The 10540-nt window shown below is 64.8% G+C and overlaps 1 protein-coding gene across 1 annotated transcript in view; it reads right to left on the bottom strand.

The window, feature by feature from the left end:
- Nucleotides 1-525: 525 nt before the first annotated feature.
- Nucleotides 526-10540, bottom strand: part of LOC139256581 (myosin-binding protein C, cardiac-type-like) — a gene marked incomplete at both ends in the record, with an annotated part of 222469 nt that continues 212454 nt past the window's right edge. The window contains 4 exons of the mRNA XM_070874248.1: nucleotides 526-685; nucleotides 3741-3880; nucleotides 4506-4701; nucleotides 10433-10521. Coding sequence (XP_070730349.1) covers nucleotides 526-685; nucleotides 3741-3880; nucleotides 4506-4701; nucleotides 10433-10521 — 585 coding nt within the window. The remainder of the gene's footprint in view (nucleotides 686-3740; nucleotides 3881-4505; nucleotides 4702-10432; nucleotides 10522-10540) is intronic.

Here is a 10540-nt window from a genome sequence, read left to right as displayed (position 1 = left end):
CCCCACCATCTCTCTCTCCTCCCTCCCCCACCATCTCTCTCTCCTCCCTCCCTCTCTCTCCCCGCCTCTTTCCCTCCCCCTCCCCCTCTCTCTCCTTCTACCTCCCTTCCTCTCTCTACCTCACTCCCTGTCTCTCTCGCCTTCTCCATCCCTCCCTCCCCCCCTCTCTCTCTCCTTCAACCCCTTCTCTCTCTCCTTTGCCCTCTCCGCTTTATAGACCTGTCAGGTCTCTCCACCTGAGCAAGACATCCTGGTTTAAAAATGACTGCAGTATTACCACTGGCAGGAGGGTGTAATTGCAGTGTTACAGGTTTACATAGGCAATTCTCATTATAAATGTTGACATAGGAATTTATAATGAAGATGCACAAATAAGTCCAATTGACGCCACTCCCGGCGATCTGAGATACCCCACGATTGGGGGAGGGGGCTGGGAACCAGCCAGGGCTCGTGCTCCCGATCGCCGTCCATCAGCCCTGTATGGATGGTGCGTTTCCCCGCCCCTGGCCCCCCCAGGTGGATTACCTGGCTTTTGGATGTAGACGCTGTCCTGGGACTGGCCGGCCTGCTCGCTCAAGCCACACGTGTTCTCTGTGAAGACCCGGAAGAAATACTCGTTCCCCACGACCAGCTCCGACACAGAGCACTGAGTGCGGCGATAGTGTTCACACACCGTGAACCACTCCTGGGGTGTCACGGGGGAGGGGTGGGGGGGGAGGGGAGAGTGAGAGGGAGGAGAGAGAGGGGGCAGAGGGGGAGAGAGAGTACGGGGGGGGGGGAGGAGAGAGAGAGAGAGACGGGCGGGGGAGGGAGAGAGGGGGAGCGAGAGAGCGGGGAAGAGAGAGAGTGGGGGAGAGAGGGGGAGGGGGAGAGAGAGAGAGGGGAGGGGAGAAAGAGGGGGAGGGAGAGAGGGAGGAGAGGGGGAGGGGAGAGACGGGGGGGTGGGGAGAGATGGGGGGGGGTGGGGAGAGACGGGAGACGGGGGGGTGAAGAGACGGGGGGGGGTGGGGTGGGGAGAGACGGGGGGGTGGGTAGAGACGGGGGGGGGGAGAGACGGGGGGGGGTAGAGACGGGGGGGTGGGGAGAGACGGGGGGGGGGGAGAGACGGGGGGGGGGGGAGAGACGGGGGGGGGGGGGAGAGACGGGGGGGGGGGAGAGACGGGGGGGGGGGAGAGACGGGGGGGGGGGAGAGACGGGGGGGGGAGAGACGGGGGGGTGGGGAGAGATGGGGTGGGGGGGAGAGACGGGGGGGGGGGAGAGACGGGGGGGGGGAGAGACGGGGGGGAGAGACGGGGGGGGGAGACGGGGGGGGGAGACGGGGGGGGGAGACGGGGGGGAGAGACGGGGGGTGGGTAGAGACGGGGGGGGGGGTAGAGACGGGGGGGTGGGGAGAGACGGGGGGGGGGAGAGACGGGGGGGGGGGGGGGGAGAGACGGGGGGGGGGAGAGACGGGGGGGTGGGGAGAGATGGGGTGGGGGGGGAGAGACGGGGGGGGGGGAGAGACGGGGGGGGGGAGAGACGGGGGGGGGGAGAGACGGGGGGGGGGAGAGACGGGGGGGAGAGACGGGGGGGGGAGACGGGGGGGAGAGACGGGGGGGTGGGGAGAGACGGGGGGGGGAGGGGAGAGACGGGAGACGGGGGGGGGAGAGACGGGGGGGTGGGGAGAGACGGGGGGGGAGGGGAGAGACGGGGGGGGGAGGAGAGACGGGGGGGGGGGGAGAGACGGGGGGGGGGAGAGATGGGGTGGGGGGGGAGAGACGGGGGGGGGGGAGAGACGGGGGGGGGGGGAGAGACGGGGGGGGGGAGAGACGGGGGGGGGGGAGAGACGGGGGGGGGGGGAGAGACGGGGGGGGGAGGAGAGACGGGGGGGGGGGGAGAGACGGGGGGGGAGACGGGGGGGGGAGACGGGGGGGGGGGAGAGACGGGGGGGGGGGGAGAGACGGGGGGGTGGGGAGAGACGGGGGGGGAGGGGAGAGACGGGAGACGGGGGGGGGGGGAGAGACGGGGGGGTGGGGAGAGACGGGGGGGGAGGGGAGAGACGGGAGACGGGGGGGTGGGGAGAAAGAGAGAGGGAGGAGGAGAGGGAGTGGGGAGAGACGGAGGAGGGGGGTGGGGAGAGACGGGAGACGGGGGCGTGGGGAGAGACGGGAGACGGGGGGGTAGGGAGAGACGGGGTGGGAGGAGAGAGAGAGGGAGGAGGAGAGGGGGTGGGGAGAGACGGGGGAGAGAGAGAGGGGGTGGGGAGAGATGGGGGAGAGAGAGGGAGGAGAGGGGATGGGGAGAGACGGGAGATGGGGGGGTGGGGGGGAGACGGGGGAGGTGGGGAGAGACGGGGGTGGAGAGAGGGAGGAGAGGGGGAGGGGGAGAGGGGGTGGGGAGAGTCGGTGGGGGTGGGGAGAGACGGGAGACGGGGGGGTGGGGGGGAGACGGGGGGGGAGGGGAGTGACGGGGGGGGGAGAGAGGGAGGAGAGGGGGAGGGGGAGAGGGGGGGGGTGTGAGACGGGAGACGGGGGGTTGGGGAGAGACGGGGGTGTGAGGTGGGGAGAGAGAAGGATGTGAGAGGAAGGGAGAGAAACAGGAAATCACAGAGAAAGGCACAGGGTGAAAGAATGATGTGTGAGTGTGTGTAAAGCCAGCAGTTGTTAAACCATTGAACCGCGAGAGAACCCGTCCCACACCCCACCCCCCACCCCTCACACCGTGCCGAGGGGTATGGCTGATTCAACGGTCAGATCGGTGTGTTGGGCACTGAGAGTTTTCCGAGATCACTGCTCCTGTACCCAAGACAACAGCTCTCCCTCTCCCAACTGTTCCCCTCCCACACTGCCCCCTGCTCCCTCACTTCCCCCTCCCACCTCACTCCCCTCCCCCCATCTCTCCCATTCCCTTCCCCACCAGTGAACCTGGATTCCCATGTCTTGGAGTAGAGGACTGTGGGTTGGCTCAGGTCGACTTGGGTCGGCTCGGGTCGGGGGTCGGCTCGGGTCGGGGGTCGGCTCGGGTCGGGGGTCGGCTCGGGTCGGGGGTCGGCTCGGGTCGGGGGTCGGCTCGGGTCGGGGGGTCAGTTCGGGTCGGGTCGGCTCGGGTCGGGGGTCGGCTCGGGTCGGGTCGGCTCGGGTCGGGGGTCGGCTCGGGTCGGGGGTCGGCTCGGGTCGGGGGGTCAGTTCGGGTCGGGTCGGCTCGGGTCGGGGGTCGGCTCGGGTCGGGTCGGCTCGGGTCGGGGGTCGGCTCGGGTCGGGGGTCGGCTCGGGTCGGGGGGTCAGTTCGGGTCGGGTCGGCTCGGGTCGGGGGTCGGCTCGGGTCGGGGGTCGGCTCGGGTCGGGGGTCGGCTCGGGTCGGGTCGGCTCGGGTCGGGGGTCGGCTCGGGTCGGGGGTCGGCTCGGGTCGGGGGTCGGCTCGGGTCGGGGGGTCAGTTCAGGTCGGGTCGGCTCGGGTCGGGGGTCGGCTCGGGTCGGGGGGTCGGCTCGGGTAGGTTTGACTCGGCTCGGGTTGGGCGCGGTGCCCAGTGGGACCCCCCAGACCAGGCCTTCCTGGGGGTTGTGTGGCAGTGCCCAGCACGAAGGTGCACGTGATGTGACGGCTCAGTTACCCACAATGTGAGGGTGACAGTGAACCCAGTCACTGTACACTAGCTCATGCCCAGAGGTTGGGCAGCGGAGAGAGGGGCAGCAGACAGAGGGGCAGCGGACATCTCCTGCCTTGACATGCCGATTATTCCACACCACTCCGTACATTCTTACCATGGTCTTCTTGTCAGCCTTCTGGACAGTGTATCCAGTGATTTCGCAGTTGCCATTATCCTTGGGGGGCTTCCAGGCCAGAGCCACGTTCAATCCCCATACCTCGACCACCTTCACCTTCAGCGGGGGGCCCGGCTTGTCTGGGGGAGGGAGAAGGTTAGTCAGCAGACTGACCAAAGGCCATCAAAATCTCCCAACACTGGGGCTGGAGGGGTTAACTCAGTGTAGAGGCAGCGTTACTCTGTATTTAACCCGTGCTGTCCCTGCCCTGGGAGTGTTTGTTGAGACAGTGTAGAGGGAGCTTTACTCTGTATCTAACCCCCTGTACCTGCCCTGGGAGTGTTTGATGGGACAGTGTAGAGGCAGCGTTACTCTGTATCTAACCCCCTGTCCCTGCCCTGGGAGTGTTTGATGGGACAGTGTAGAGGAAGCTTTACTCTGTATCTAACCCCCTGTACCTGCCCTGGGAGTGTTTGATGGGACAGTGTAGAGAGAGCTTTACTCTGTATCTAACCCGTGCTGTACCTGCCCTGGGAGTGTTCGTTGAGACAGTGTAGAGGGAGCTTTACTCTGTATCTAACCCCCTGTACCTGCCCTGGGAGTGTTTGTTGAGACAGTGTAGAGGGAGCTTTACTCTGTATCTAACCCCCTGTACCTGCCCTGGGAGTGTTTGTTGAGACAGTGTAGAGGGAGCTTTACTCTGTATCTAACCCGTGCTGTACCTGCCCTGGGAGTGTTTGATGAGACAGTGTAGAGGGAGCTTACCTATGACCTGGATGTGTAAGTTGGCCCTGTCCTGCGTGTTCTCGATCTGTACCTCCAGTTGGTATATCCCCGAGTGCTGGCGTTCGGCCCTGCGGATGAACAAGATGGTGTCGGCCTCGCCGTTGCGGATATTGACCGTATTGAGATCCAGGGGCTGCTCGTCCTTCAGCCACGTGATCTTTGGCCTGGGCTTGCCCTGCAGAGTGGACAAGGGCAGTGGTTTATTGTCAGAGAGAGTCAGCACCTGGGGGGGCGGAGAGATACAGCAGGGAACACAGGATGGGGGGTCGAAGAGATACAGCAGGGAACTCAGGAGGGGGGGCGGAGAGATACAGCAGGGAACACAGGAGGGGGGGCGGAGAGATACAGCAGGGAACTCAGGAGGGGGGGGCGGAGAGATACAGCAGGGAACACAGGAGGGGGGGCGGAGAGATACAGCAGGGAACTCAGGAGGGGGGGGCAGAGAGACACAGCAGGGAACACATGAGGGGGGGGCGGAGAGATACAGCAGGGAACTCAGGAGGGGGGGGCAGAGAGACACAGCAGGGAACACAGGAGGGAGGGGCGGAGAGATACAGCAGGGAACACAGGAGGGGGGGGCGGAGAGATACAGCAGGGAACACAGGAGGGGGGGGCGGAGAGATACAGCAGGGAACACAGGAGGGGGGGCGGAGAGATACAGCAGGGAACACAGGAGGGAGGGGCGGAGAGATACAGCAGGGAACACAGGAGGGGGGGGCGGAGAGATACAGCAGGGAACACAGGAGGGGGGGGCGGAGAGATACAGCAGGGAACACATGAGGGGGGGGGCGGAGAGATACAGCAGGGAACACAGGAGGGGGGGGCGGAGAGATACAGCAGGGAACACAGGAGGGGGGGCGGAGAGATACAGCAGGGAACACAGGAGGGGGGGGCGGAGAGATACAGCAGGGAACACAGGAGGGGGGGCGGAGAGATACAGCAGGGAACACAGGAGGGGGGGCGGAGAGATACAGCAGGGAACACAGGAGGGGGGCGGAGAGATACAGCAGGGAACACAGGAGGGGGGGCGGAGAGATACAGCAGGGAACACAGGAGGGGGGGCGGAGAGATACAGCAGGGAACTCAGGAGCCAAATTGTGCACAGCAACATCCGACAAATATCAAAGTGATCAAACCAGATAGTCTGTTTGAATGATGTTGGTTGAGGGGTAAATATTGGCTAGGATACTGGGGAGACCTCACATAATCTTCTTCGAAGACTGCCATGGGATCCTTTACACCCACCTGTGAGGGCAGTCGGGATCTCGGGATTTAGTGCCTCATCCAAAAGACAGCAGCTCTGACAGTGCAGCACTCCCTCAGTACTGCCCCTCTGACACTGCAGCACTCCCTCAGTACTGCCCCTCCGACAGTGCGGCACTCCCTCAGTACTGCCCCTCCGACAGTGCAGCACTCCCTCAGTACTGCCCCTCCGACAGTGCTGCGCTCCCTCAGTACTGCCCCTCCGACAGTGCAGCGCTCCCTCAGTACTGCCCCTCCGACAGTGCGGCGCTCCCTCAGTACTGCCCCTCCGACAGTGCGGCGCTCCCTCAGTACTGCCCCTCCGACAGTGCGGCGCTCCCTCAGTACTGCCCCTCCGACAGTGCGGCGCTCCCTCAGTACTGCCCCTCCGACAGTGCGGCTCTCCCTCAGTACTGCCCCTCCGACAGTGCGGCTCTCCCTCAGTACTGCCCCTCCGACAGTGCAGCGCTCCCTCAGTACTGCCCCTCCGACAATGCGGCTCTCCCTCAGTACTGCCCCTCCGACAATGCGGCTCTCCCTCAGTACTGCCCCTCCGACAGTGCGGCTCTCCCTCAGTACTGCCCCTCCGACAGTGCGGCTCTCCCTCAGTACTGCCCCTCCGACAGTGCGGCTCTCCCTCAGTACTGCCCCTCCGACAGTGCGGCTCTCCCTCAGTACTGCCCCTCCGACAGTACAGTGCTCCCTCAGTACTGCCCCTCCGACACTGCAGCACTCCCTCAGTACTGCCCCTCCGACAGTGCAGCGCTCCCTCAGTACTGCCCCTCCGACAGTGCGGGACTCCCTCAGTACTGCCCCTCCGACAGTGCGGCGCTCCATCAGTATTGCCCCTCCGACAGTGCAGCGCCCCCTCATTACTGCCCCTCCGACAGTGCGGCACTCCCTCAGTACTGCCCCTCCGACAGTGCGGCACTCCCTCAGTACTGCCCCTCCGACAATGAGGCTCTCCCTCAGTACTGCCCCTCAGACAATGCAGCGCTCCCTCAGTACTGCCCCTCCGACAATGCGGCACTCCCTCAGTACTGCCCCTCCGACAGTGCAGCGCTCCCTCAGTACTGCCCCTCCGACACTGCAGCACTCCCTCAGTACTGCCCCTCCGACAGTGCGGCTCTCCCTCAGTACTGCCCCTCCGACAGTGCAGCTCTCCCTCAGTACTGCCCCTCCGACAGTGAGGCTCTCCCTCAGTACTGCCCCTCCGACAGTGAGGCTCTCCCTCAGTACTGCCCCTCCGACAGTGCGGCTCTCCCTCAGTACTGCCCCTCCGACAATGCGGCACTCCCTCAGTACTACCCCTCCGACAGTGCGGCACTCCCTCAGTACTGCACCTCCGACAGTGCGGCACTCCCTCAGCACTGCCCCTCCGACAGTGCGGCTCTCCCTCAGTACTGCCCCTCCGACAGTGCGGCTCTCCCTCAGTACTGCCCCTCCGACAGTGCGGCTCTCCCTCAGTACTGCCCCTCCGACAGTGCGGCTCTCCCTCAGTACTGCCCCTCCGACAGTGCTGCTCTCCCTCAGTACTGCCCCTCCGACATTGCGGATCTCCCTCAGTACTGCCCCTCCGACAGTGAGGCTCTCCCTCAGTATTGCCCCTCCGACAGTGCGGCGCTCCCTCAGTACTGCCCCTCCGACAGTGCTGCGCTCCCTCAGTACTGCCCCTCCGACAGTGCGGCACTCCCTCAGTACTGCCCCTCCGACAGTGCGGCGCTCCCTCAGTACTGCCCCTCCGACACTGCGGCACTCCCACAGAACTGCCCCTCCGACAGTGCGGCTCTCCCTCAGTACTGCCCCTCCGACAGTGCGGCTCTCCCTCAGTACTGCCCCTCCGACAGTACGGCTCTCCCTCAGTACTGCCCCTCCGACAGTGCGGCTCTCCCTCAGTACTGCCCCTCCGACAGTGCGGCTCTCCCTCAGTACTGCCCCTCCGAAAATGCGGCACTCCCTTAGTACTGCCCCTCTGACAGTGCGGCACTCCCTCAGTACTGCACCTCCGACAGTGCGGCACTCCCTCAGTACTGCCCCTCCGACAGTGCGGCTCTCCCTCAGTACTGCCCCTCCGACAGTGCGGCTCTCCCTCAGTACTGCCCTCCGACAGTGCGGCTCTCCCTCAGTACTGCCCCTCCGACAGTGCGGCTCTCCCTCAGTACTGCCCCTCCAACAGTGAGGCTCTCCCTCAGTACTGCCCCTCCGACAGTGCGGCGCTCCCTCAGTACTGCCCCTCCGACAATGCGGCACTCCCTCAGTACTGCCCCTCCGACAGTGCGGCGCTCCCTCAGTACTGCCCCTCGGACAATGCGGCACTCCCTCAGTACTGCCCCTCCGACAGTGCGGCGCTCCCTCAGTACTGCCCCTCCGACAATGCGGCACTCCCTCAGTACTGCCCCTCCGACAGTGCGGCACTCCCTCAGTACTGCCCCTCCGACAGTGCGGCACTCCCTCAGTACTGCCCCTCCGACAGTGCGGCTCTCCCTCAGTACTGCCCCTCCGACAGTGCGGCTCTCCCTCAGTACTGCCCCTCCGACAGTGCGGCTCTCCCTCAGTACTGCCCCTCCGACAGTGCGGCTCTCCCTCAGTACTGCCCCTCCGACAGTGCGGCTCTCCCTCAGTACTGCCCCTCCGACAGTGCGGCTCTCCCTCAGTACTGCCCCTCCGACAGTGCGGCTCTCCCTCAGTACTGCCCCTCCGACAGTGCGGCTCTCCCTCAGTACTGCCCCTCCGACAGTGCGGCTCTCCCTCAGTACTGCCCCTCCGACAGTGCGGCTCTCCCTCAGTACTGCCCCTCCGACAGTGCGGCTCTCCCTCAGTACTGCCCCTCCGACAGTGCGGCTCTCCCTCAATACTGCACTGGTACTTTCGACCTGGATTATGTGCACAAGTCTCTGGAGTGAGAATTGTCCCACAACCTTGTGACTGAGTGAGGATGAAGTGGGTCTCCTGTAAACACGCACTGGATGGCCTTGCACGTTTGATGTTGATGGGTGTCCTTGCCCGCTGGTCATGTATGTTGGAAGCTCACGTGGTCGAATACCCGTGGGCAAGGTGCCCCCTGGACTTCAAGTTAGCGGTGCCGGTGGGAGAGGGTCTTGTGGTAGCAAGCGGACCTGACAGGGTACTGGAGTGGGGGAGGGGCGGACCTTTCCCCCAGGGGAATCAGTGTTCTGCCCTCTTTGGTCCCTCAGCCCTCAGCACTGGGTCTCTGAGTGCAGTGCGGACTCAGTGCTGGGCTCAATATATCCCGTGGTATTTTTCCCGTGTGTCTGACATTCCAGGATGTCAGCAGCTGCCAGTTTGTGTTTGTGTTTGTGTTCATTGAGTGTGAGTGATGGCTGGGCTATAAGAGCCTCTCCCACCTGCTCCGTGTCACTAGCTGACTCCCCAAGAGCTATGTTTATGCAGGGTCCCTGCCAAGAATCCAGACCCAGTACGGGTCAAACCGTGTGGGCCCATTGCCAGCTCCACTTCCCAGGACTGTGCAAAGTAACGTCTCACACATCGCCTCTCTCCCGTTCCCTCCCCTCCCCTCCAGTCACACTCCCGCCACTTATAGCTCACTCCCTACCTGTACAGGTGCTCAAACTGACTCCACACCCCCTTTCCTCTCCCACTTCAGCCTGCAATTCGACAGTCCCATGACCAAAGTTCCCAGCTCTTCCAGAGAGAGGGGAAATGGGGACTGAACAGGGGAATGGGACTGAGGGGGAGCTGTATCTGGGAGAGGGCACGGGGGGAATGGGACTGAGGGGGAGCTGTATCTGGGAGAGGACACGGGGGGAATGGGACTGAGGGGGAGCTGTATCTGGGAGAGGACACGGGGGGAATGGGACTGAGGGGGAGCTGTATCAGGGGGAGGGCACGGGGGGGAATGGGACTGAGGGGGAGCTGTATCATGGAGAGGGCACGGGGGGGAATGGGACTGAGGGGGAGCTGTATCAGGGGGAGGGCACGGGGGGGAATGGGACTGAGGGGGAGCTGTATCAGGGGGAGGGCACGGAGGGGAATGGGACTGAGGGGGAGCTGTATCAGGGGGAGGGCACGGGGGGGAATGGGACTGAGGGGGAGCTGTATCATGGAGAGGGCACGGGGGGGAATGGGACTGAGGGGCAGCTGTATCTGGGAGAGGGCTCGGGGGGGAATGGGACTGAGGGGGAGCTGTATCAGGGGGAGGGCACGGGGGGGAATGGGACTGAGGGGGGGCTATATCAGGGGGAGGGCACGGGGGGGAATGGGACTGAGGGGGAGCTGTATCAGGGGGAGGGCACGGGGGGGAATGGGACTGAGGGGGAGCTGTATCAGGGGGAGGGCACGGGGGGGAATGGGACTGAGGGGGAGCTGTATCAGGGGGAGGGCACGGGGGGGAATGGGACTGAGGGGGGGCTATATCAGGGGGAGGGCACGGGGGGGAATGGGACTGAGGGGGAGCTGTATCAGGGGGAGGGCACGGGGGGGAATGGGACTGAGGGGGAGCTGTATCAGGGGGAGGGCACGGGGGGGAATGGGACTGAGGGGGGGCTATATCAGGGGGAGGGCACGGGGGGGAATGGGACTGAGGGGGGGCTGTATCAGGGGGAGGGCACGGGGGGCGATGGGGGAATGGGCTGAGTGCTGGTGCGTCTGCTGGTGGTGGATTGCGATAGGCTGAGCCTCCTTACCTGGAAGGGGATCATGAGGTTCACCGTCTCTCCCACCACCTTCACCAACTTCTGGCGCAGGCTGCGAGGGAGGTTGATCCTGGCCCGCTCTGCAATGGTGAAGACACG

The sequence above is a fragment of the Pristiophorus japonicus genome, unplaced genomic scaffold, assembly GCF_044704955.1.
Source record: "Pristiophorus japonicus isolate sPriJap1 unplaced genomic scaffold, sPriJap1.hap1 HAP1_SCAFFOLD_738, whole genome shotgun sequence".
Taxonomy (NCBI): Eukaryota; Metazoa; Chordata; class Chondrichthyes; family Pristiophoridae; genus Pristiophorus; species Pristiophorus japonicus.
Note: the sequence above shows the minus strand (reverse complement) of the source record. Positions and strands in the feature narration are given on the sequence as shown.